Raw genomic sequence first — 26973 nt, 5'->3', positions numbered from 1 at the left:
CTTTCTAACTCTTTGAGTTGTAGGGTTAGGTAATTTATTCCCATTGTTTCTTGTTTTTTTCAGTAGGCTTGTTGAGCTATGAACTTCCCTCTCAAGACTGCTTTCGCTGTGTCCCATAGATTTTGGATTGTTGTGTTTTCATTGTCATTTGTTGCCATGATGTTTTTTATTTCTTCTTTGATCTCTCTGGTAACCCAGTCATTGTTGAATAGCATGCTGTTTAGTCTCCATGTGTTTGATTTTTTTGGATTGTTTTTATAGTAGTTGATTTCCAGTTTTATGCCACTGTGATCTGAGAAGATGCTTGATATGATTTCTATCTTCTTGAATTTGAAGAGACTTTGCCTATGTCCCAACATATGGTCTACCTTTGAAAATGATCCATGTGCACTTGAAAAGAATGTGTATTCTGTGGCATTGGTGTGAAGTGTTCTGAAGATGTCAATTAATTCCATCTGGTCTAGTGAGTCATTTAGGATTGATGTTTCTTTGCTGATTTTTTGTTTAGAGGATTTGTCCAATGGTGATAGTGGGGTATTAAAGTCTCCTACTATGATTGTATTGCTGTCAATCTCTCCTTTGATATCTTCCTGGAGTTTTTTTTTTTTATGTATTTGGGTGCTCCTGTATTGGGTGTGTATATGGTTACCAGAGTTATTTCTTCTTGTTGGATTGCTCCCTTTAGTATTATGAAGTGGCCTTCCTTATCTCTTGTTATGTCCTTCACTTTGAGATCTAATTTGTCAGATATAAGTATTGCTACCCCAGCTTTTTTTTTCATTTCCATTTGCCTGAAAAACCTTTTTCCTCCCTTCACCCTCAGTCTGTGTGTCTCTTTTATTCTGAGGTGGGTTTCTTGTAGACAGCAGATATATGGGTCGTGTTTTCTTATCCAATCCGTTACCCTATGTCTTTTGATTGGGACATTTAATCCATTTACATTTAAAGTTATTATTGATAGGTCCTTATTTGTCACCATTTTTATTCTTTACCCCTGTGTTCCTTCTTCGCTTCCTATTTCTTTTTTTTTTTTTTACAGCAGACCCTTTAGCTTTTCTTGCATTTGTGGTTTGGTGGTAATAAATTCCCTTAGTTCTTTTTTGTCTGTGAAGCTCCTGATTTCACCTTCAATTTTGATTGATAGCCTTGCTGGGTACAGTACTCTTGGATTCAGAACCTTCTTTTCCATGACTTTGTATATTTCATTCCATTCCCTGCTGGCCTGATGAGTTTCTGTTGTGAAATCAGTTGCTAGTCTGATGGGGGTTCCTTTGTATGTAACTTTCTGTCTCTCTCTGGCTGCTTTTAAGATTCTTACTTTGTCGTTGGTGTTTGCCAATTTAATTATAATGTGCCTTGGCGTCGGTCTTTTGGGGTTCATTTTGCTTGGGACTCTGTGAGCTTCTTGGATTTGTGTGGGTTTTTTCTTCCCTATATCAGGGAAGTTTTCTGTCATTATTTCTTCAAACAGGTTTTTTATTCCTTGCTCATTTTCCTCTCCTTCTGGAACCTTTATTCGGATGTTGTTTTGTTTCGTGTTGTCCCAAAGTTCCCTTAGGCTAGTGGTTGGCAAACCGTGGCTCGCAAGCCACATGCAGCTCTTTGGCCCCTTGAGTGTGGCTCTTCCACAAAATACCATGGCCTGGGTGAGTCTATTTTGAAGAATTGATGTTAGAAGAAGTTTAAGTTTAAAAAATTTGGCTCTCAAAAGAAATTTCAATTGTTGTAGTGTTGATATTTGGCTCTGTTGACTAATGAGTTTGCCGACCACTGCCTTAGGCTCTCCTCCTGCTTTTTAATTTTTTTTTTTCTAGAAGCTGCTCTACTTGGATATTTTTTCCTACCTTGTCTTCTAGTTCACTGATGCGGTCCTCTCCTTCTTCTAGTCTACTCTTGATACTTTCTATTGAGTTCTTACAGCAGCGATGTCATTTTTCATTTCTTCTTGGTTCTTCTTTATTTCCTCTTGGTTCTTACACATATTGTCAAATTTCTCTTCCATTCTTTTCAGCCACCTTATGACCATTTCTCTGAATTCTTTCTCTGACAGGTTGCTTGCCTCCATCTCGTTTACTTCCTTTTCTGGTGATGCCTGCTTGTCTTTCATATGCGGGCTGTTTCTTTGTCTCCCAATGGTCTCTCTTCTCCGGGTGTCTGGTTATGTAGTTCTCTCTCTCCTGCGTTGATTTAAAGGCACAAAAATACAACACAATCAGGTACAACACACAAGGCACTGAACAGAAATGTATTCATGATATTAATAACCCCAAATAACGGTCACCACCAGAGAAAGTCAAATTAGGGGATAGGAGAGAAAGAAGAAGAGAAAAAAAAACAAGAAAAAAAACGGAGTGCCAAAATGAAATTGGGAAAAGGAAAAAAAAAAGTAAGAGAGAAAAGAAAGAAAATAAGAAAGAAAAGGGGAACAAACTCTATATTTGGGGAGAAAACTCCAATAGAACAGCCACTAATCCCAGCAAATGCCAGCAACAAGTACCTGGAGATGAATACAAACTACAAACAACAACTAATATCAAGCGAGCTGAGGGAAAACAGAAGCAAAAAACAAACAAAAACAAAGCAAATAAAAAAACAAAACAAAAAAAGAATAAGCAAAATAATCTCACAAACAAGCATAAAAAATCGATATAATCAACATTCAAGCAAACAACAACAAAAGGACAGAGAGAAAAACAATTTTTTGGATAGTGAAGACAGAGAAGAAAGAGGTGTGTATGAACTCGGAGCAGGGGATTTGAAATTAGATATATAAGTAGGGTGAAATTTTAACAGGGGGTAAAAAGAAAGAATAGGGAGAATCTATTCTTTAGCAGGAGAAGGGTAAGAGAAACAGGACAACGAAAGGGGAAAAGTTAGGAAGAGAGTGATGGCATAAAGGTAGAGTTGAGATAGAGTAGAATGATGCTAAAGGAAAGATGAAAATAGAATGTAGAACACTAATCTAAAATCAAATAAAGAGAAAAAATAATGACACTTTTTTTTTAAAAAAAGGTAAAATAGTAGTAGTGATAATACTGATTGAAAATAAAAATGTAATAATTAAAAAGGTAAAATCAAGTTAGGAAAAAAATAAAAAAATTAGTTTCTTAAGTAAAAGATGAAAAAAAATTTAAAAATAAAAAATAAAAAAATAAAAATAAAATGCACAGTACTGAAGGTCATTCACTTCCTCTATTGTTCTGTTTGGCATGCCTGTTTCCCAGTCAGGACAGTATTGCAGTTCCCTGCGTTCCACTGCTCCTCAGTGTTGTAAGCCAGTCCTGATTTTTAAACAGGCAGTGTGTCTTACTCTCTTATATTCCTTTATTTGTGATTACACAAGAGTCAATTTGTGATTCAACCCCTGGGTGGGACTGTTTCTGGATTGACCTCTGGGTCTATAGGTCCTCTCTAGCCTGTGCTTAGATCCTGCTTTCCCTGTGGCACTCAATACCAGTTTGTGGGAGTGGGCTGCCCCAGAGCTGGTTCTCCGACGGTCACTCCCTGCTCCAATCCCCAGGTTCCAGAAAAACAACTTTCCCCTACAGTCTTCTAGGGTGTCCCCAACTGGGTGATCCCATGCACTGGGCTCAGCAATAAGAAGCAAGGATTTAAAGAGGAGAAAGCTCAAGTGTGCAAACTCCAGGGCTGCATGCAAGTCTGCGCAGCCCTTCCTCTCCTCCGCCCCCACCCCTGCCATGTTCAAGCAGCCGGTACACTTTTAAAATTTTTAGGCTGTCTTTCTGCATTAGATCAAAATGGGTTGCTTTTTAGAGATCCCCTCTGTTAGCAGCTCTGAGGACCTTCTTCCACATTCACGAATCATGCCAGCCCCGACAGCCACAGATTTTTCCAGGCGCAGACTTCCCACGGTCTTCCAGCTCCTGCAGTGTGCACATTTCTCTGTCCTGCCAGGACCAGAGACCTCACATTATCCCAGGCAAAATCTGACCTTTCCGTTGTGGAGTGTAGAGCTCCTCTGAATCCGTGCATTTGTGCCAATTGGGGACCAGTGCTCTGGGGTTTGCAGCTGTTCGGTGGGTGCTGCAGTTGTAGGTTTTCAGGCTTCTGATAACATCCACTTTCCCCTTCAAGATGGCACAGTCTCCGCGTCCAAGCCAGTGGCTCCGGGAGGGAACCCAGCAGCCGTGGGGGCTGCCCAGTCAGGGGATCCCCCTCTAGCAGTCCCCCACCTTCTCCTGAAGTGTAGCTGTCCCTTAACTCACCAACAGACACACCCTGTGCCACCCTCAGCTGTTCTTTCTATCTGCTTTGGGACAAGGCTTGGGACATGTCTGTCTATTCCGCCGCCATTTTTTTTCTCCTGCTCTGACTGGGAATAAAATCTGTGACCTTCCAGTGCACAGGACGAGGCTCCAGCCAACTCCACATAATCTTTTAAAAGTTTTTCATATATTGTAAGTATTCTAACTCAAGCTTGAACATAACTACAACATAAACAAAGAAGCAATACCTTCATCAGGGTCAGCCTTGGACATAGGGAGAGAAGGTCACAGGAGTGACTTTCCCTGGGGCTCCAAGCAACCAGGAGACTGTAGGAGAGCATTGTGGGCATTCAGAGTTTTCTCTCAGGTGACAGAAAAGGTGACATCTAAGGCAGCATTCTTTTGCTTCTTTCCTAATTTTGCCCTGAGATGTCCTGGACTTCATTAGAGAGAATGGCTTATACGTGGAGAAGGTACCTATTAAGTGCGTGTAGATGACCTTACTTACTACATTTGAAAAAGGCAGCAAAGAACCAGTACTCTGGACCTCTGTCATATATGGAAACTGCCCTATTACTTATATATCGACAAAAGAATAAAAAAAAAAAAAACTAAGCAAGTAGATAAAATCCCAGCCACACAGCATTGTCCAGTTCACAGTAGGCTTCTTTTTTTCTTTAAGATAAATATGTTACAGATGAGGAACCCACTTGGGATATCATAGTCCGACAGAGCTACCCCCAGAGGATGAAGCACTATGACTTCTATAAAAAGGTGCTGTCCCCAGTGGAGCAGGAGGCATCGAGGGTTATCACCAGGCAAGGCACCGTGGTCAAGTACATGCTGGATGGATCCACACAGGTAAGAGGATGTGAGATAAAGTACTCTTTCCTGCTGCAAAGTAAAATACAAACAAGCTATGGGTAAGGAACAGTACTGTGACATAGAAGAGGAACAATTCATTTGAAAATAGAATGACACTTGAAAATGACAAATAAAAAGTAGTATAGTGAGAAGAAAACACACTATCAGTGCCATACAGGATACAAATAAACGTATCATTCTACATATGATCCAAGATTATAGACTGAACACAGTGTTTACCTTCTCTCCCTCTCAAAGCACCTTAAAATACTAGAAAAAATACTTTTAAATAGCAAGTTCATAACTGTACTAGAGAACAACACAATGTGTCATCAGTGGATCAGAAGGCTTAGCAGGGGTCCTCAAACTTTTTAAACAGGGGCCAGTTCACTGTTCCTCAGACCATTGGAGGGCCAGACTATAGTTTAAAAAAAAAATATGAACAAATTCCTATGCACACTGCAGGCCCGGGACGAGTCGGCTGCTAAGCAGGACAGGCAGCGGCACCCGGCAGGCCGGATAAATGTCCTCGGTGGGCCGCATGTGGCCCGCGGGCTGTAGTTTGAGGACCTCTGGCTTAGAGAATTCCTAAAACATTCAAGTCAGATGGAATTCAAATGATGGGGAAACAAATGCAAAGTTTAAAACATATTAAAAACAAAACCACCGAAATTTTTTAAATGGGAGTTTTAACACAGATGTTTCACAAATGGAGCTCTGAGCTCAGAAACCAGGGCAGTGCCCCAGGTAACTCACAGCTACCTGGAGGGTGAAACCAGAAACTATAATACCTGGAAGCCATGTGCCCTGCTCCATCCCTCCCCAGGGAAGAGCTTCCTCTGACCAGATATGGCACCAAGAAGGGAAAGGGGTTCTCAGTGAAAAATATGGCCATGTACCCCAAAATCATCACCTTTGGAACAAAAGATCGATGTTTCTCTCTCTCTCTCTCTCTCTCTCTTTCTCTCTCTCTCTCTCTCTCTCCCTGCCCCCCCCCCAGCCCCCAAAAGTCAATAAATTAAAAGTTGTTAAAAGTTGCTATGGAAAAAAAGTTGCTATGGAAAAAATAGAGTTCTTACATATTAAAAATAACAATTGTGAAAGATGGGGGGGCGGGGGGGCTGGATTATGAAGAACAGAAAAGTTAAAAGATATTCCAAATGAATCTATATGATAAAATTTCCAGAAGGGGAAAATAATGAAAAACAATATAGTAAATTTTCCTAGAACATAAAAAGGTACTTTAAATTAAACAGGACTACCAAGTACCAATCAGGATTGATATTAATTGTTTAAGGATTATTTAGATACTAGAGGCCCGATGCACGAAGATTCGTGCAAGAATGGGCCTTCCTTCCCCTGGCTGCCGGCACTGCCTTCTCTCTGGCTGGAGCCACCTTTCCACCTTCCCACGCTGCCCGGAGGCCCAGAGTGGCTGGGGTGGTGTGGAACGCCTGTGTCATTGCCATGGTGTCCCACCCCGCCCCCGGCCACTCAGCGCCTGTGTATGCAAATTAACCCACCATCTTTGTTGGGTTAATTTGCATACTCCTGATTGGCTGGTGGGCGTCGCGAGGTACGGTCAGTTAGCATGTTACTCTTTTTGTTTTTAATATATTTTATTGTTTTTTTTTTACAGAGAGGAAGGGAGAGGAATAGAGAGTTAGAAACTTCGATGAGAGAGAAACATCGACCAGCTGGCTGCCTCCTGTACACCTCCTACTGGGGATATGCCTACAACCAAGGTACATTCCCTTGACCGGAATCAAACCTAGGACCTCTCAGTCTGCAGGCTCTATCCATTGAGCCAAACCAGTCAGGGCAGCATGTTACTCTTTTATTAGGTAGATGCCATAGTATAATTTTAGGACTGCATAGGTAGACAATCCCAAAAGCTTCCTGAGGAAACCAGTTACATGTAAAAGAATTAAGATGGACTTCTTATTAGCAACACTGACAGTTCTTGTTCTGTTGTTTGGGAGGCTATCAATACTGATACTGGATAGAGTATGTATCAATAGTGCCTCTGGATACAATATATACTAGATAGATACTGATAGAAACTAAGCATTTAAATATGTGATAAAATTTTAAATGTAGTCAGAAAAATTGAAACTGGATAATTTCCCAATTACATAGGGGAAGGGTGAATAAGGGGAAAACGTTTTTAAAAAGTCAATCTAATAAAAGACAGGAAGTGAAAAGAAAATAAATAGCAGAGAAGATAAATGGAAAACAAAGTAATATGTTTGTGCTGGTTATTAACCTGGAGACTCTGAGTTCCAAATCGACCCTTCTGTCAGGTGTTTTGTTATGCTGAGTCTGGAAGTCTGCAAATAGCATTTCTGAGGATTCATTTTAACCTATTTCAGCTTCACACACACTGTTGTTAACCAGCCTCTTCCTTACCTCTGAGAATGCTGGCTTTATGCTTTTCCTTCAGATTCTCTTCGCAGATGGCTCCGTGAGCAGTAGTCCCGATTCAGGGCCTGTTTGTCCTCCTGTTGAAATGTCAGTAACTCCTCACAGTGGAGACTTGATGGACTCGATTTCTCAGCAAAAGTCAGAAACAGTACCATCAGAGATTGTCATCACAAAGAAAGGTAATAACCAAAGCCTCCATAGTGGATTTAATAGATTTTAAAATACAGGGTGGAGCAAAAGCAGGTTACAGTTGTTTGTATGGAAAATAATACAATAATTAATAAATAATAATATAAAAGTAAACTTTGTTTTGCATACTCACAACTGTAAACCTTCCTATGCCCCACCCTGTATTAAATCAGCCAATTCTCATATCAACTTTATGAAGCACATATTTTAATAATCCCAATTTACAGATGAGGAAATTGAGACACGAGACACAGAGAAGTAACTTCCTTGAGGTCTCTTAGCTAGTAAGTGGTAGAGCTGGGATTTGCATCTGAACAGCTAACCCCTGACCCACACTGTCTTTCATGTGTTACAATTTTTTCTCAATTTCTAATAGGCCTTTAATGATCTGAGACCAAGATTTATTTAGTCTTTTTGTCAATTTCACACATCTCATCATAGTGCCCTGTAATCTTGTATGGAAGCAAAGGGAATTCCTTTTTCAGTAACTCAAAATTTAGTGAAGCAGAGTTTCCTTTGGTAGTAGCAGAAGGCCTCTGGTAGAAGGGAACTGGAAGGCTCCCCATAGCTTTCAAACTTCCCGGCTCAAGGGCTCCCTCTCTTGTTGATTTGAGGACTTGGTGTACAGGTGGTCTGTGTAGCCTCTTCTCTAACTGCCCATCCTGGTTCCAAAGGGCTTCTGCCTCCAGCAGATGTACTCCAGGTTTCTTCACAGCCCTTCCATCTAGGGCAATGCATTCACTTTTCTTTTTTTTCACTAATGTGTTTCTAGGGAAATTTTAGTTTTACAGAGAAAAATGAGCAGAAAGCACAGTACAGGGAGTTCCCATATACTTCCTCTCTTCCTGCCTCACAATTTTCCCTATTTTTAAGGTCTTGAAAGTATAGTATATTTGTTACAATTGATGAGCCAGTATTGATACATTATTATGAACTCAGGTCCATAGTTAACAGTGAAGTTCACTTTTTGTGTTGTACAGTTCAATGAGGTTTCACAGAGGAATAAGGCCATGAATCCACCATTAGAGGGCACACAGTAAGTTTCGTCACCCTGAACATCCCCTCTGCTGCACTTCCTCATCCTTCTCTTCTCCTCCACCCTGAACCATCCCTCACAACCACTCATCTTTTCATTGTCCCTATAGTTTTACATTTTCTAGAAGGTCATATAGTTGGAATCCTATAGTATGTAACCTTTTCAGATTGGCTTATTTCAGTTAGACACATACATTTAAGATTCCTTCTGGGTTTTTCATGGCTTTATAGTTCATTTGTTTTAATTAACAGATTAACAGTCTGTTATATAGATGTGCAAAAATTTTTTTATCCATTCATGTTTTGATGGATATCCAGGGTGACACAAAAGTAAGTTCACAGTTGTTCATATGGAAAATAATTCAGTAATTAATAAGTAATGCCATAAGAATAAACTCTGTGTTTCACGTACTCAGCTATAAACCTCCTTTTGCCCTACCCTGGATTGGTGGTGTCCAGTGTTTTGGTAATTGGGATGAAGCTGCTTTTACACATTTGCATGCAGGTTTTTATATGAACACTAGAGGCCCGGTGTATGAATTCATGCATGGGTGGGGTCTAGCCAGCCTGCCTTGATCTGGGTGGGGGTGCTGATCGGGGCAGGGCCTGCCAGGGGGAGGGGCCGAGGGCCATTGGCCAGCCTGCCCCTCCCTCTGGTCAAACTCCTGGTCAAGGGGACAATTTGCAGATTAACCTTTTATTATATAGGATGTTTTCAGTCATTTAAATAAATACCTAGGAGCATATTCTGTATATGTTTAGCTTTGTAAGAAACTGCCAGACTGTCTTCCAAAGTGGCTATATCATTTTTGCATCCCCACCAACAATGATTGAGAGCTCCTGTTGTCCCACATTCTTGTCAGCATTTGGTGGTGTCAGTTTTTTTTGGATTTTACCCATTGTAATTGGTGTGTAGTGATATTTCATTGTTGTTTTAATTTTAATCCCTAGTGATATGCTTATTTACTAACCACATATTGTCTTTGGTGAGGTGTCTATTGATATATCTTGCCCATTTTTAAATTGGGTTGCTTTCTTAGATGCATCCATGATTAGATGTTGTATTTTACCAGCGCATCCTAAACCTGTCATGAAAGGACCACCCCCACCCTGACCCCTGGCGCATTCAAAGCCTTTCCTCTGCATTTCGCTCAGGATCCTGCTCCATTCATCTTAGATACTGCCCACACAAGTTTGAAATTGGAAAGTGTGATCCGGGAGATATAAACAGGACTCAAAGTGTACAGAAATTGGCCAGAATAAGTATGATGTCATAGAGAGTGAATTGTGTATATGCACATGTATATTTGGAGGAAGGTGACGAGAATCCAGCCAAAGTTCAAGTACCAAGATTAAGATATTCATGACCTGATATTTTCATCATTTGAGAAATAATATAATTGAGGAATACTACTTAGAATTTCTGTGCCATAATGTCTTTATACTGAACCAAACAAGGAATGATTCATATAATTGGTATTACAGTTATATTGTTGTGTTTGATTTTACTTGAACTTCTGCAGGAAAAAGTCACAAAAATCAGTCCTCGGTGTTACACAAGAGTGAAATCCATGAACCTCCCACAGAAACAGTTCACACAGTGACTCCTATGGAGACTCACGTGGGCACCTGGTTTACAACCACACCTGAAGGGAATCGGATTGGCACCAAAGGATCAGGAAAAATAGCAGACTTGGCACCATTTTTATCCTTTCAGGCCACAGATCCTGTCACTGGAACGGTATGGCAAACTGTTTATATTGCAGAATTGTCTAAATCATGAGAATTTTGAAATAACGCATAGAACAGTGCCTGGCAAATAGTAATTTGTTATTTTCAATAACAATTTTTTGAGTAGCTAATAGTGGGTGGGTTGGTGGGTGGGTGGGTATGTGGGTGGATGGGTAGATGGATGGAAGGAAGAATGAATGGATGAATAGATGGATCTTTCTCCCCAAATCTAAAAGCATTTTGCCATTTATTTGACCAGCATAGAACATCATAAAATACTAATTTTTGAAATGGAGACAGGTCATGAATTTTCCATACCACTCTTAAGACATATGATTAATAATGTCATATATTTCCTTATGTTGAAGCATTTGTGTATATGTCTTACCTCGTAGAAATAAGGGCCTATGCCTTATTCTTACTTCTTTGTGTGCACTTGATGTGAGTGGTAGGAATTTGTTCATGATCCTTGATTTCAAAGAACTTAATATATTTAAGGAAATTCTCACATTAAAAAATTCAAGACACCACAGAGCAACTGTACAAAACATTTCATTTGTAGCATAAAAATAGGTACCATATGAGTGGTGCAGAAAATTTGGGGGGTTTTTTAGGATGTGAAATTGAAATTCCTCAGATGAATAATAAATAGCACCTTCTATGTGCAGGCCTTTCTGTTAGGGGTTTTGCAAATATTATCTCATTAGTCCTTACACCAATGAATATTGTTACACAGATGAGGAAATTGAGTTTCAGCAAGTTACGTAATGTGGTCAAGGGTACGCATCCCGGAAGTGAGGGAGCCAGGATTAGAACCAGCTGTTGGTGACTGAACAGTGGGCTCTTTCTATCCCTCAGATAGTCATCTGACACCTTATGTGGAGCTTTGCAACACCCTCTGAGTCTAAACAAGAGGAAGAATTTCTGAGGTGCCTTATCTCTGGTTTGTGGACTTCCTATCTGTTTACAGCCATGTGCTGCTGGTCAAAGCAAAATGTCTGCTTGCTATTGAGATGACTTACATTATCCACTAGAACAAAAGGGATTATGGGTTAAAACTGACAATCAAACTACCAGAACACAATTGGCATTCTTCTCAACTGCAGCCGTTTCATCCAGCTGGGAGGCCCAGCCACCACCCACAGGCACAGCTTCTGCTACCCTCAGGCCCACACATCACTGCGCAGCCACCCACAGGAATATGTGAGGACCAACCTGGCTCAGAGAAGCCTCAGCCCCTGACCCCACCAATCCTCATGTTCTGTTCTGATGACATGAGACAACCCACATAACATGCACGGCAGGCTCAGCACGCCACACTCACCTTCAATCTTTAATTTCCAAGGAAGCAAGACCTGGGGCCATTTTCCCAGCCAGACCAGGGTCAGGCCAGTCCTGATGTTAACTTTTCACTCACAATTATGTGACCGTGGAAGGAGCATCAAGTTTGAAGTCAGACGGCCCTAGTCCAGCAGCAGCCCTGGCACTTGCCGAGTGACCCTGAGCAAGTATCTTAACCTCTCTCAACCTAAATGTCCTGCCTCCCAGGTTTGTTGTAAAGCTCAGACCAAGTAGATAAGATAAAGCTTCCACTTATAAGTACATAACCAGGCATTGATGGTATTCCCCAGGTGTGAAAATGAGCGCACTTGGGATTGGCCACTGACCAAACGAGATGCCCTGCTTTTGTGTGTCCAGGTTATGACCACTCGGGAGGACAAAGCAATCATCGTGGAGAAGCAGGATGGCACGCGGATAGTGGACCATGCCGATGGGACCAGAATCACAACCTTTTACCAAGTTTATGAAGATCATGTTATTCCTTTGGGTGATCAAGAAATAAGTACGCTTTTATTTTTTCCAAGTATGTGACAGTTTGATAGGCAGAGGGATAGCAGCTCTAGCTGGCGCATGGGTGGTAATAGTGGCTTTTCCATTTTCATCCCCAAAAACTGATAGTCTGCTTTGGTGGCAACTAAAAGCTAATAATCATGACTCAACTGTCCTGGACATTAGCTCTCAGACTTGATTTCTTAGATCTTTAAGGAATCAAATTTGAATAAATAGGTGAACTCAGCGAGGTGCCCCCTTCAATTCCAAGCATGCCTCTCTACCAGAAAGGCCAGCTGCAGCTGCTAAGCAACTGGCACCTGTTCAAAGACTCTAAACCCCTATCAGCCTTCCTAACCTAAATCTGAACAAGATTTTTAGAGAAAAATTATCCCCGGACTCCCTTTTCTTTAATTCCAGAGTTTATTTGTTTCATGCATTAAATGCTTCATTGCCAAATTAAGTGCAATGAAATTGGCAAGTGAGTGGGAAAAGCAGAGCCTTTATGTCCCACTAGACAGAGTGATAACTAAGAGTCACTTGGGAGGGCACTTAAAAAATATCTAGGAAATTGAAAAGGTACCTATCATAGGATGCACTAACTCCACCCCTGGGTAGATATAGAAAAACACTCTATGCATTTATACAAGGAAATAGGTGCAGGGGTGCTATTTACAACACTAAGTATAGTATTAAAATATTGGAAATCATGAATGTCCATCAACAGCATAACAGAAAAATAACGTGGTATATACTTACAAAGGAATACTATATAGCAGCTGAAAGGAAAGAAGTGCATACACAATATACATGTACACACATATGTATATCAAGTTGGCTAAAGGTCTCAAAACAAGGCTAAGTGAGAAAAGCAGTTGCAGAATGATACAGAGTAATATATAACATGCCAATTTAAAGCATGCAAAATATTATACATTGTTTTTGGTACACATATTTATATAAAAGTATACAAATGGATTGCAAGAGAAGGGAATAAACTGATAATAAATTCTTACGTACATATTAAAAATGTTGAAGCAAATATAGCAGAATATTAACAAGTGCAAATGTTGATTGAGTAGTGATGCTTTTCTTGATGTTTTCAATTTTTCAAAGTAAAAAGAGTAGTGGGAATTAAACGGCACACTACACTAAGTCAGAAAAGTTCCTCTGGGAGGATTGCTCTGCGTTGCCAGGGAGGGGCCTAGGCACTCCCGCCTTGCGGAGTGAGCTCTCAGCACTCAGTCTCAACTTCCGGTCCAGGCAGCCGGGAGACAGGAGCAAATCATCAGGCAACATGTTTCCCGATGTGCGCATGTCTCAGATCTGCTTGCCATGCATTTGCCCGCAGATGATGGTCCTCAGACTGTCACCAGGCAGGTGAAGTGCATGCGGATAGAAAGTTCACACTATGCCACTGTCATCACCAACTGCGAGGACAGTAGATGTTGCGCCACCTTTGGGGATGGGACATCTGTTATTGCAAAGCCACAGGGAACATACCAGGTAGGTCTTGGAGGGGAGGGGGAGGTTTGGAAGGGGGAAAAGGACTGCCAAAGGTAAATGTCCATTCGACTAAGAAAACCCACTGCTCCAGGGCAGTGAGCATGCCTGCCATGTGGACCCTCTTGGAGATGACTCCTGTCCAAGATCATAAAAAGTTCAACAGTTTGAATAGGGCCACGTGTTTTTGCTTCAGTTAAAATGTTTTTATTATTTTATATTAAACATCTGAAATATGAAGGTACATCAATTACTTGAAAGAAATAGTGAAGTAACTAGATGAAATATGAGGACTTGGGACAAATTAGATGCTAATTATTCAGTGTACCTCCTTATCAGGTAGTCCTTCCCAAATTTTAAGTCCTCTCTTGGATTTTCTTCCTGGAAATACAGTTTGTTGCAGAGTTCTGTGAATAATTTTTGTCCTAAAATGATTCTCCAAAGTCCTCAATTTGGTTAAAAATTTTTAAATAATTTCTCTCTGATACCCTTCCAGGTGTTACCTCCAAACACAGGCTGTCTCTATATCGATAGGGATTGTTCGGCTATATATTGCCATGAATCAAGCAGTGATATATACCATCCTTTCCATAACCGTGAGCAGCTGAGAGCTAGCATGTACATCATGAAGCACACCTCAGAGGTTATCTGTCAGGTCCTGGACCCGGAGGGAAACACCTTTCAGGTAAAATGTATCATTAGTTTGGAAAGAGAGGCTGTGGCTTTGCTTTTCAGATATTTCATATGAGAGAGCCTCCATGTAGCTTTTTACCTTAGCAGCTTCAGGGTGAGTTATCCACTAACTGCCAATACTTTGGGCGAGCGGTAGTGAATGTCAGTATCTTTGATTATCAAATGTACCTGCATAGGGGATAGAAAGCCCAGCTATTGGAATGGTAGAAATGCTAAAGCCAAGTAATTAATTAGAACAGAGTGGATGAAACAGTGGAGAAAACTAAACATCTCTAAATAATGCCAACACAAAGGGAGGGTGTAAGAGTGGTCTGTGTCCAGGGTAAAGTAAGAGCAGATGCATGGGCAGCAGGCATTTTAAAAGGCAGAGAATCCACGTGAGAATTTCAGTTAGTGAGGGTTCTGTGGTGATGAAGATAGGGAGGGGGGAACCTGGAGGGGAGTTTAGCTACTCGGACAGAACTCTACCTTCTGTTTCTCTGTCCCTCAAAACCACAACTACCCTCTTACCTCTAGGCCAGGCATTGGCAAACCCTGGTCATTTGTTTGTATGAGCTAAAAATCATTTTTATATTTTTTAGTGGTTGGGAAAGCATCAAAAGGAGAATAATGTTTGTTGACACATAAAAATGACAGGAAATGCAAATTTCATTATCTATATACTAGTGGCCCAGTGCACGAAATTCCTGCACATTAAAAAGGGATTAATTAGAGGAAATAATTTAATATTGCTATTTGCCCTTTCTCTATAATAGAAGTGTCAGAGATGAAAGAAAATTAGTAACATGTATATGAAAACCTTCCTCCTGTCAGAGTCTGGGGCGCACCACGGGACCCAGAGTCAAGTCCCCGCCCACCCACATGCGCCTCAAAATCACCTGAGACCCAGACCCAGCCAGCCCACCCCCCCATTGGGCTAGATTCAAACCTGGCCAGTCCCACCCTTGTCAAGCCCCACCGGGCAGGGGACGTAGCCTCAGGTCTCTTGGCCCAGCACCAGGACAGGGGGCATGGCCTGAGGTCCCCCAGCCCAGACCAGGGCGGGGGGCGTGCCTTGAGGTCCCCCATCAAGCACTGCCACATGGGGGACATGGCCTGAGGTCCCCCGTCAAGCCCCGCCAGGTGGGAGGGCGCAGCCTCAGGTCCCCCAGCCTGGCACTGGGAGGGGGGCACAGCCTCAGGTCCCCTGTCAAGCCCCACCAGCAGGGGGGCACAGCCTCAGGTCCCTTGGCCCGGTGCTGGGGCAGGGATGCAGCCTGAGGTCCCCCAGCCTGGTGCCGGGGTGGGGGGGCGTGGCCTGAAGTCCCCTGTCAAGCCCCACCTGGTGGGGGTGCGGCCTGAGGTCCCATAGCCCAGCACCAGGACGGGAAGTATTAGGTCCCCTGTCAAGCCCCACTGGGTGGGGGAGTGGCATGAGGTCCCCTGTCAAGCCCTGCCAGGTGGGAGGGGGCACAGCCTGAGGTCCCTGGCCTGGCACTGGGGTGGGGGGAGCAGCCTGAGGTCCCCTAGCCCTGCACCAGGACGGGAAACGCACCTTGAGGTCCCCTGTCAAGCCCTGCTGGGTGTGGGGTGTGGCCTGAAGTCCCCTGTCAAGCCCTGCCGGGTGGGGGGCACAGCCTGAGATCCCCTATCAAACCCTGCCAGGTGGGGGACACGGCCTGAGGTCCCCTGTCAGGCCTGAGGTCCCCTGTCAAGCCCCATGGGGGCGGGGGAGGGTGTAGCCTCAGGTCCCTGCTGATTGCTCGTTAAGGCTCCTTATGGGAACTTGGCCTCAGCTGTAGGTGCAGCCATCTTTGTGATGGAGTGATGGTCAATTAGCATATTCCCTCTTTATTAGATAGATATAAAAGCCCAAGCAACCTTTAAGACTGGTCGACCAGTCACTATGATGTGCACTGACCACCAGGGGGCAGACGTGTAATGCAGGAGCTGCCCCCTGGTAGTCAGTGCACTTCCACAGCCAACCTCCCATGGTCTCTCTCCCTGGCTGGCTGGCCCCAATTAGCCCCATTCGGGACTGGGCAAGATGGCCCTGATAGGCCGCGATCGCCCGCCAGGCCAAGGGACTCCACCCATGCACGAATTCATGCACCGGACCTCTAGTTGCTATATAAAGTTTTACTAGAACACAGCCATGCTTACTGGTCCATGGCTGCTGGGCATGGAAGGGTAGAGTTGAATAGTTACAGCATAGGCTCAATGGCCCACAAACTCTAAAGTATTTAATATCTGGCCCTTGGGGGGCAGGGAGAAGGTTTGTCAACCCCTCCTTTAGGCATTTATCTTTTTTTTTTCACTGCTCACCCAAGAGTGGAATTTTGTGTGTTGGTGGTGAAGTTATTTTAGATTGGAACCATACCACACAGTCCCCAACTTTGTTTTGTTATGCAGACAAGCCCTGATCCAGCTTTTTTTTTTCTTTTTTTGTACTAAGTAAATAAAGCTCTTCACAGCATGAGTTCAGGCTCCTAACAAATTTAAGTTTACAATGAATTGAAATTGAAATTGAAAGCCCAGACCTTCTAGGTTGAACACATGCATCATCCAGGCCAAGCATTCTTCTAGGTGTTGATGTTCTTCTTGGCCATCCTCTACGGTGGTCTTTCAGCCTGGACTGCACTGCTCCCTGGAAAAACCCAGGCCCTATCTAGACAGTAGTGAGGGCTAGCACGTTTCCTTTCATGTTGATACTCAATCTGTTTCCCTATGTACTCTATCCATGCATTCTAATTCTGTGCTCGGAGTCACAGAATATAAACCTCTTCCATACTATCACTCTTTCAGTCTTTCAAGACAACTAGCACATGACCAGCCTTTCCTCCATGTTTAAATCCCAGTTCCTTGAACTGATCCTCAGAAGATAAGGTTTGGAGTCCCCTGCCTTCCTAGTCACCTTCCTCAGGGTATTTCTAGTTTTTCTAGTTTGTTTTCACAGTGTAAATGTGGTTTGTGAGTGAACATGTGCTATTAGGTTTTCATTTTTATGCAATCTGTACTTAGTAAGCAATACCTTACTATATATATAAAAGCCTAAGCAACCGTTATGACTGAATGACCGGAATGGCCGAATGACCAGAAGAACTGGTCAGCAAGTCGCTATGACACGCACTGACCACCAGGGGCCAGATGCTCAATGCAGGAGGTGCTCACTGGTGGTCAGTGTGCTCCCACAGCCAACCTCCCACAGCCCCTCCCCCTTACCAGCCGCCCCCCCCCCCCCCATAGGCCCTGATCACTGGCCAGGCCAAGGGACCCGACCTCTGCATGAATTCGTGCACCGGGCCTCTAGTAAATAAATAAAAATCCCTGATTTTCTGAGAATACAAAAAATCATCTACTTTATCAAGTGTGATCAGCAGAAATGTAAGCTTTATGGCATTTTTTTCTTTCAGTTGCTAATATACTTTGTCCCCTAGGTCATGGCTGATGGTAGCGTATCAACTATGATACCTGAAATCAATTTGGAAGATCATTTAGATGCAAGTCCTGAAGGCTATGATAATTTATCATCTGCTCACCTTCATAAGAATCATCTGCAAATCTTTGGTGAACATGTCCCCAGGTAATATGATAAAAATACCACCATGACTTTTACTTTAAATTCGGAGTTCAAGGAGCATTTTAACTGAATACGTCAAGTGATTCAATTTTTATTTCTTCAAATAGGTTTTTTGTTGTCTATGCCGATGGATCAGGAGTGGAACTTCTTCGAGACAGTGACATTGAAGAATACCTGTCCTTGGCATACGGAGAACCAACTACCGTAGTTCTTCAAGAGCCGGTGCAGGAGCAGCCAGGTAGGAAGCCTACCTGGCTGGAGCTCACTGTGTCCCTTCCCAGTCTCTCACGTTTCCTATCCAGTCCACGGCCAGGTCGTCTCTACTTTTTCCCTTTGCTCACTTTTCAGTTCTACTTTTTACCTGGCTGTGTCAACCTATATACACAGTTATTTGTGCTCAGAACAAGATTTATCTGAGCATCAACCTATGTAAACTGTGGAGGATGAGTCCCTCTCCTACCCATATGCAAATTTGTATCTGTGTTTAAGTATGTTATGTATGTACCTAGGTTCCAATTTATGTGTTTGTTTAATCTTGGTAGGAAAAAAACCCACAAAGAAAAGTGAGATATCCCTTTTCTGTCATTTTGAAGGTGTTACCTTAATAATTTAATAGAATAAAAAGAGAAAGTACATTTGATGTGTGAGTTAGAAAGCCAACTTGAAATATATTATATGTTTTGTCATGTATTCATTGGATATTTATATTACTTTCAATTTCAAAAAAGTCTGTGTGTGAATAAAGATTAGAGACACATATTGCATTAAGTTTGAACCATCAGTGTATGTAATATGTGTATTTAAACATAGATATAAACTTGCATTTTATCTGTGTGTCAAACTAATGTGCTAGGTCTAAGTTTATGTGTGTGTTTTAATTTTTTCTCTGGTCGGTAGGATATATTTTGTGCTTGTTTATGAGTATACCTGCATCTGTGTGCAGTTAGATCTTTCATTGTATCAGTGCACATGCTCTTTGTGAATGTGGAGAGTGGGGTGCTCTCACTGGTTGTACAGTGCGTGTGTGGAACTGTGTGAGAACAAGAATTCAAACTGCATTTACCTAGCATCTACTTGATAACCCACCATGTGCCAAACACTGGCTGGATATTAGGGATATAGTGGTGAGCTAAGGGAGCATGGAAGGCTTCCCTGAAGACACTGAAACCAACAGCTGGTGGATATGTAGGAGTTCATTAAGATAGGAGGGAGAGCTATCTTGGAAGACAGAATACAAAGCAGGACGCATAAAACACTGGAGAAGATGGGGGGAAGGTCATAGTACCTGAAGCTCAGAAGGGAGAATGGTGCAGGGTGAGGCAGGGGTGAGAAAATGTTAAAGACTCAGTTTTATCCTGTGAGCAATGGGAAGTCAATGAATAGCTGAAATCATGGCTTAAGGTAATCAGTCACCCTGACTGCTGGGGAGGTTCACTCACAGAGGAGATATGGGCAGAAAAGCTAGTCCTTGCTGCAATCCCAAATAGGATCTCTCGGAGGTGAATGATCTAAGGAGGGACAGTGGAGAGGGAAGAAGTTTAGTGGTGGGATGGACAGGACGTGTATGTGGGTTTTGAAAGACAATGAGTACTTTCAGGAGATCTAAATACAGTCTGTAGGTGCTACAGTGACTAAAAGCCACCTTTCTTTTTAGATCTTAAGGCCCTTAAGCATCACTACTGTGTCTCACTTATCAAATAGTGGTTGTTGAAATTAGTGAATGCCCATTGAAATCTTAAGAATATTTTGATGGAGAAGTGACCCTCTGATGACTCTCTTTCAACAAGGTGCCCTCAGCATCACTGTCCTTCGCCCTTTTTGTGAAGCATCACCATGGCTGATGAAGAAAGAGCTCGATACAATTGTTCCTCCGAATCTTCAGTCGAGAACATGGGAGACATTTCCCCCAGTAGAGGTATAACTTTTCTGGCTAAAAAGTTACTAAATTTGCATATCCATCCATAAATGAACCAGAGTCTCAGGTCTTCTCCCATATATTCATATATTTTCATTCTTACGTAAGTTGTGAATGGGCTTATGGAATTTTATATTTGAAGACTGACCAGCTAATCTGTTTTACTTCTTTTACCCTACATTGCAGGCTTGAACATCTTCTCGTGATATAAAAATATCTACTCTGAGTAACCCATGTTGCAGCTTTGCTGTCATGGAATTACTGCTATGCAATACAGAAATCTTCCCTCCTCTTGTTCCCTATTTGTTAGTTTTAATGCACAATTTTAGGTCTTTCACCCTCCTTTTTTCTTAGCTTATTAATTCACAAATTAAGTTCATAAGAAAAATGTGAAGAATTATTCACAGGGATTTATAACTATAATGTTAAAAAATAAACATTGTAATTAGGTCACAGTAGAGAAGCCCCCACCTAAAGTTTTTTTTTGTTTGTTTTGTTTTGTTTTTAAGAATGAAAGAAAATATTTTGAGTGAGAATCTTGAAGTCCTGAATCTCACAAGATTTTCCATTTCATCTTGCAAGCAGTTTAAGTAATATGTCCAGCTTATTGTCAGGTGTTAAATTATTAAGTCAGTGAAGGCATTGATAAGATGATCAGAGAGAGATACTAGTGTTAAATGAAGATGATAATGTTTTCAGTTATGATGATTTTTGCTTTCCTGAATAATTTTGTAATAGCAGGGGCATAAATAATGAACACTTAAGGTAACAATGAGCTCCTAGCCCTATATCTTAATTTGGTGGCTATAATCAACATGGTGAATGAAGATGATCTGAATTCTAGTCCTGACTCTACCAATTATTAATGTGGGATTTGGGACAAGTCACACTGGACCTTTACTTCCTTATCTAAAAAATGAAAGGACACACCAAATGGCTCACTAAGGCCATATATCCAAGTTGAAAGCACTGCATTTTGACAAATAATATGCCACATCTGAAATGAATGAAAGCAGTTCAGTCTCTTCCTCTGCAACTCCTGTAGCAAAACACCCGGTGGGAGTTGCCCATCCCAAGCATGACACTGAGTGGTTATTACTGACCAGGCAGTGGACACTGATTAGCAATTTAAAAGGGAGCACATCAGACAAACTGCGGGGCATCTGACATCAAACCACACTGCTCCTGAAAACAGAGGATAGCATAGCGATGAGAGTCCACTCTAAGGCAGACATTTCTGCTCAAGAGATCCTCAAAGATTTATGCTTATTCTAGAGTGAGCTCACAGACCACTCAGGTCTATAGATGGTTTTTCTCATTAAGTCAACATATTCACGGAATCAGAAAGTTAAAGATTGTTTTATTCCAAGTGTCTGGCTACCTGTGGGTATCAAAGGATAGTCTCATGCATTTGGCCTAAGCTAGGCTGTAGCCACGTTGCCATGGCACAGCACTGCTTGGCACTCCCCTAGGTGCCATCCACAGGACATCATGCAACAGGGGTTTTAAAACATGCAGATTCTCAGTAACACATATAAAGAGGAAAGCTTGCCCAGTTTTGTTATCAAGTTTTATTATACTTGTGAAACTTTTTGAGAACAATGATATTTTATTTATTTACCTTTTTTTGCCTATGTATTCCCTAGCAGTGGTTCCTAGCATAGTGTCTAAATAATAAGAACTCAGTGTTTTTTTTAATGTTGATTTCTTGTGTGGTTGTTTTTGCTTTGTTTTGTTAATAGAAAAAAACTCCAGGACCTCCGTTTGGCACTCAGATTTGGAAGGGCCTTAACATTGAGGCCAAACAGCTAGTGAGCACTCCCGCCCCTATAGTCAAGAGCCCCAGTGTGCTACAGATACGCCAGTTCATCCAGCACGAGATCATAAAGAATGAGGTGAAACTGAAGCTACAGATTTCCCTTAAGGTAATGGAATCCAAGTAACCTGACCCAAAAGAATCAGGAACAGGGCAATCATTCCTCTTGGTTTGCCAAGGAACCTGAATTAATGTAACAGATGAATGTCAGTCTTCCAGGGGGGAGGAAATTGAGAGGTATAAGATGCTAAATGAGTCCCATAAGGTGTAAGAAGTATTGAGACCCCCAAGACACTGAGAAGATAAGTAACTTTTATACATGATTGTCATATAGACTCCTCACTTCTCATTATATGGAACACTAGCCTAGTGACCTCTGGAAAAAGGTAGAACTGCATATTAATCTGAAATTTGTCCATGAAAGAAAACTATTGTTGGTTTTTGGAAATGGCCTAAGAATTTTTAAATATTTAATTAGTTGTATAAGCATATCTGTAACATCTCACTCCCTAGTATGTTAAATTTCAGAACAGGGATCATATGTGCTTCGATTATGGGTCTCTAGTACCTGACATAGAACAGGGGACAATTGTTTGTGGAAAAAGATCAAATATTTATGGAGAAAGTAAAGTTTGTTCCTCTTGGAAGCAAAGGTATGCCTAACCAACTTACATTCAAAGATAGAACCATAAAGGTTGTCCCTGGAAAGGACTCTGAAGATTATCTAATCACCTGTGTCCATTTTATTGGTGGGGACAGTGGAGCATATAGTTAGAGGCGGGGCCTCTCTGAAGTCCTCATACAGTTCTAATATCCTATGGCCCTTAAAGCTTTGCTTTTGTGCTTTTCAGATCTTTTCTTACTAACATATTAAAGAAAGGTCTTTCTACATTGCTTGACCAGTAACTGTGGTGGCTGGTCATTGTGAATTTATATATTCTTAATCTCTTTGTGATATTCCAAGTTGATGTTGACTGACTAGTTTGGTGTCTCTCTCTACCTTATTTCTGATTTATATTGATTCATTTTATTCTGCTGATTTAGGATTATATAAACCATATCCTAAAGAAAGAAGATGAGCTACAGGACATGACAGTTAAGGATTCCAGAACTGAGGAGGAGAGAGGCAATGCTGCAGATCTACTCAAACTAGTTATGGTGAGACAGAACATTTCACACACCATTGTCCCTACTATTGTTCCACTGCTAGATGCTCCAAGACAAAATACTATAAGTAAGAGCTTGTTTCCACCATTTCTGTGAAGCATTTTCTCCCTCCTTATAATTTCGTATTTCTGTGGAAATCTGACTTCTTATACATTGAACTTTTCAAATGATTTTTTAGGCTCTTTCTTAAATCATAAATAACTCTGAAGGCTCTTAAAAGAAAAGTTTTTATTATCTTAAGAGAAATTTATATTCTTTGAAACATTGAATGAATTAGTGAAGGAAATGGGAAGGAGGGAGAAAAGGAATTTCTACAACTTAAAATGATTTTTAGAAACTTGTTAAGTGAAAGAAATGACTAAAAAATAAAATAAGATTTGTATAAGCATTAAAAATAATTCATTGTATAGTAATTTTCATAAAAGATCAAGTTGATCACATAAAGAATGCTTGTAAACAAAGTGAATTTTGTGTGCAATATAATAACTAAGGAATTTTATCTTTATTTTAGTCTTTCCCTAAAATGGAAGAAACTATAAAAAGCCATGATACTCAAAGTAAGTACATTTAATATTTTTTGCAAAATATTTACCTATTCCAAAATAACAACCTTAAACACACTTTTCAGTCATTCTTGCGTCTAATAGCAAAGTTCTGTGTAGGTATTTCTGTTGTTATATTAGCCATGTTGTATCGTTATTATTTATTCATATATTTTTCTGCCTGAATTATGAGATTCTTGAAAACTGTGTTTGCCTCTAATTCATCTTTAACATTCATCTGCTGAATAAAAAAGTTAACATTTGGCTTCTGTGTTAACCTTAACCTGTATTTAGAACATGGCTAAGACACAGGAAGGAAACAACCACCCAACGGGCACTCTCCCCCCTCTCCCCACCCCCACACGGAACTGTGGAGCCACTACACAATTGTCACCAAAACCTCACCCTGTTTTACTCTATATCTCCTCTTGGAAAATAGCCTCTCAAAGCAGGTTTATTTTGGAATATGTATGGCTCCAACAAAATTGGTATATGGTTTCATAGTTCATGGCAGACAAGCAACAAAGAAACTTGGTAATTTGGGTTTGTTTGATTTTTTTGGCCATCTGCAGCAGCCATGGCTTCATTAAGCCCACAGATGTATTTTGTGTGTCCCCACAGTGTTAGCTTGCACAGTTTGTTTTGTTTATCTGAATTTTTCTTTTCTTGAAATGTCACTTTACCACAGGGTAGCATGTGGCTCAAGATTATAAACAGAAGAATCCATCACAACCCAGTGTCTCCCTGTCCTTACACACTGTTGTCACTCTTCCCCCTGGGTAGCCCCAAGATTTAGCAAATAAAAATAGAGAAGGCCCAGTTACATTTGACTTTCAGATAAAGAAAAAGAAATTATTTAGTGTAAGTATTGGGACCCACTTATATTTTAAAAATATTACTTGTTTATCTGAAATTCATATTTAATTAGTTGCCCTATACTTTATCTGGTAAAACTACCTTTTGGCATTTGAATTCATAACCTCTGGCATGAGGGAACAGTCTCAGAGAGGTAAATGGGTAGGTTGCCCAAAAGTGAAGGACAAATTAAATATATTTTTGAAACACAAAAATTAACAAACAGATGCGGGAGTCAAACCGGGTCTTGCATACTTACAGCAACCTCTGACATGTTGATAGTGGTGATCCGGGGTCAAGGCTCCTCACAGGATTTCCTAGAACACTAGTCTCTGGGGTGGCTCCACCAAAAATGAGTTGTAGGATATCAGTTTGGATAATGCTACCTGTTTCTTTATGTTCTTGAAGAGCCACAATATACATTAACTAATGGAAGATGCAGAGAAGTCCCACCACAATGAAACATAGTTATAGTTAGTGTAATACTTACACTAAAAAATTATTGGTTGTTTATCTGCAATTCAAATGTAACTGGGCCTTCTCTATTGTTATTTGCTAAATCTGGTAACCTTAATATAAGGGGCTGCCCAGGTGGAAGAGGACAGGGAGACACTAGGGTTGTGATGGATTCTGTGTGACCTGGTGTTTCCCAAGCTCATATACCCATGAGCCTTGTTTCTTTTTTTTGATCTTCTATTAACATCCCACCAAGACCATGATCTGTGGAATAAACTTTGAGAGTCACTTCCCAAATTATCATAAAAAACAAAAACAAAACAATACACACCACATTGTATTACATTCATACCCTTAGATTTAGATCCTTCATAGTTTTTTTTTTTTTTTTCTTTTTGGAAAAAAAGACAGAACAATTTCAATAAAACAGGTAATTTTTCAGTGCTTCAGATATAATGAAATTCAGTCAGGTGGATGTTGATTCCCCTAATAACATGTCACTATGTTTCCTTTTTTTAAAAAAAAAAATTTATTGATTTCAGAGAGGAAGGGATAGGGAGATAGAAACATCAATGATGAGAGAGAATTACTGATTGGCTGCCTTCTGCAGGCCCGTCACTGGGGATCGAACCCACAACTCAGGCATGCGCCCTGACTGGGAATCGAACCATGACCTCCTGGTTCATACGTTGATGCTCAACCACTGAGCCATGCCAACTGGGCACTATGTTTCTCATTTTGTCCTCTAGTAGGGTACTGCATAAACATTCACTGCTATAGTATAGCTTGATCATGGAAATTCTAGTAAACACTTGATGGATTAAAGAAAGGCTCTTAGACAGTATTTCTAACGAGTCATTAGGTATTGCTTGTGTGTGGTATTGTGTTGTAAAGTTAAATGCATCTATTTTTAAAGTTGCAGCCCACCTAATCGATTTGTACAAGCAGTCTTTGACCTCTGCTCCGGAGTGTCTGCCAGACCCATTTGATACAGAGTTCTCTGAAAAGAAATTGAAGTAAGCTGATCCAATAATGTTTTCCAGTTAGTGTTAAGCATGCAGTGATTGAGGAATGGAGAGATGCGTGTATCGTAACCATGGGTGACCAAATCCAGGAGATCTCCGCCTTTCATCTGCCACACTATCAACAACTTATCATACAGGGGTGGTTTTCTTTTATTGTTTGCCAACTGAGAGCATTACCTCTCTTGTTTTAGAAGCAGTGCATTTATTTATTCATTCACTGATCCAAATGGACATTTATGGCATGCCCATTATGTGAAAAGCTTCATGCTGGGAGCTGGAGGTAGAGTGATAGGTAACAACTCGGCTAGTGCCATCTTGGAGCTTATAGGGTAGCATCGGAAACAGCCCCAAAGCAAGTCAACACATAGGCACATCATGACAGATTGTGAGAGATGCCACAGAAGGTATATGGGGCCCAGAAGGAAAAATGACAGAAGGGCCCTATTTTATGACTTCAAAAATAGGGCTGCTGGAAAGGGAGCATCTTTTGGAAAAATATGGCAGCCCCTTTCAGACATTTCAAAGCGTCACCTGGACCTATCCCAGAGGCAGTCGGATAGTGGGCACTAAGTAACCTACGATATGGCCAATTAAGATAACAGAGAAAGAGCCAACGGTGTGGAAAGTCAGCAAAGTACAGTATTGCCTTTTTGGTCATACTTCTCTTTCCTCTCACATAGGCACGCGGCAACAGTAAAGCACTGGAAAGAGAAGATAGCTCAGAAGAGGTAATTCATCCTGAAGTATATACACATAAACATACGAAAAAGCCCAGCTTTGTGGAGTCACAGAATCTTAGAGGGGAAAGAGTTGGGAGGTCCTACTGTCCAGGCTCTCTGCTGTGAACTGAATCTCTTCTGTGTTTCTGCCAGTGGTCACTCAGCTTTTGTGTGACCATGTCCTGATCTCTTGAGGATGCCCATTGGACCAGTAGGTGGATCCTCTCTCATAAGTAAGAAAGCTCTCTGTGCTTTGGTAATTTTAATTACTGATAAATAATCTAGAACTTAATGCAGAGCATAGTCATAAACATTCAAGGATTCATATAACTCATCTAAGGACTGTGCTCTAAGCATCATGTGCTTTGGTTTTCTTTCAATCCTAGCCAACAAGTCCAACTCCAGCTCTCTTGCCATAAAGAGA

General features: G+C 41.2%; 1 protein-coding gene across 1 annotated transcript in view; it reads left to right on the top strand.

The window, feature by feature from the left end:
* The window catches only part of SPAG17 (sperm associated antigen 17), a gene marked incomplete at both ends in the record, with an annotated part of 150356 nt that overhangs the window by 107893 nt on the left and 15490 nt on the right, over window positions 1–26973 (top strand). The window contains 14 exons of the mRNA XM_080647834.1: window positions 4909–5087; window positions 7534–7693; window positions 10262–10479; window positions 12168–12312; window positions 13651–13805; window positions 14299–14487; window positions 17912–18057; window positions 18162–18292; window positions 19842–19969; window positions 21712–21894; window positions 22830–22943; window positions 23464–23509; window positions 25722–25821; window positions 26511–26558. Coding sequence (XP_080503960.1) covers window positions 4909–5087; window positions 7534–7693; window positions 10262–10479; window positions 12168–12312; window positions 13651–13805; window positions 14299–14487; window positions 17912–18057; window positions 18162–18292; window positions 19842–19969; window positions 21712–21894; window positions 22830–22943; window positions 23464–23509; window positions 25722–25821; window positions 26511–26558 — 1942 coding nt within the window. The remainder of the gene's footprint in view (window positions 1–4908; window positions 5088–7533; window positions 7694–10261; window positions 10480–12167; window positions 12313–13650; window positions 13806–14298; window positions 14488–17911; window positions 18058–18161; window positions 18293–19841; window positions 19970–21711; window positions 21895–22829; window positions 22944–23463; window positions 23510–25721; window positions 25822–26510; window positions 26559–26973) is intronic.

This window comes from Plecotus auritus (genome assembly GCF_963455305.1).
Source record: "Plecotus auritus genome assembly, chromosome: 12".
Taxonomy (NCBI): domain Eukaryota; kingdom Metazoa; phylum Chordata; class Mammalia; order Chiroptera; family Vespertilionidae; genus Plecotus; species Plecotus auritus.
The sequence above is the reverse complement of the archived record's forward strand: the minus strand, read 5'-3'. Positions and strand labels throughout refer to the sequence as shown.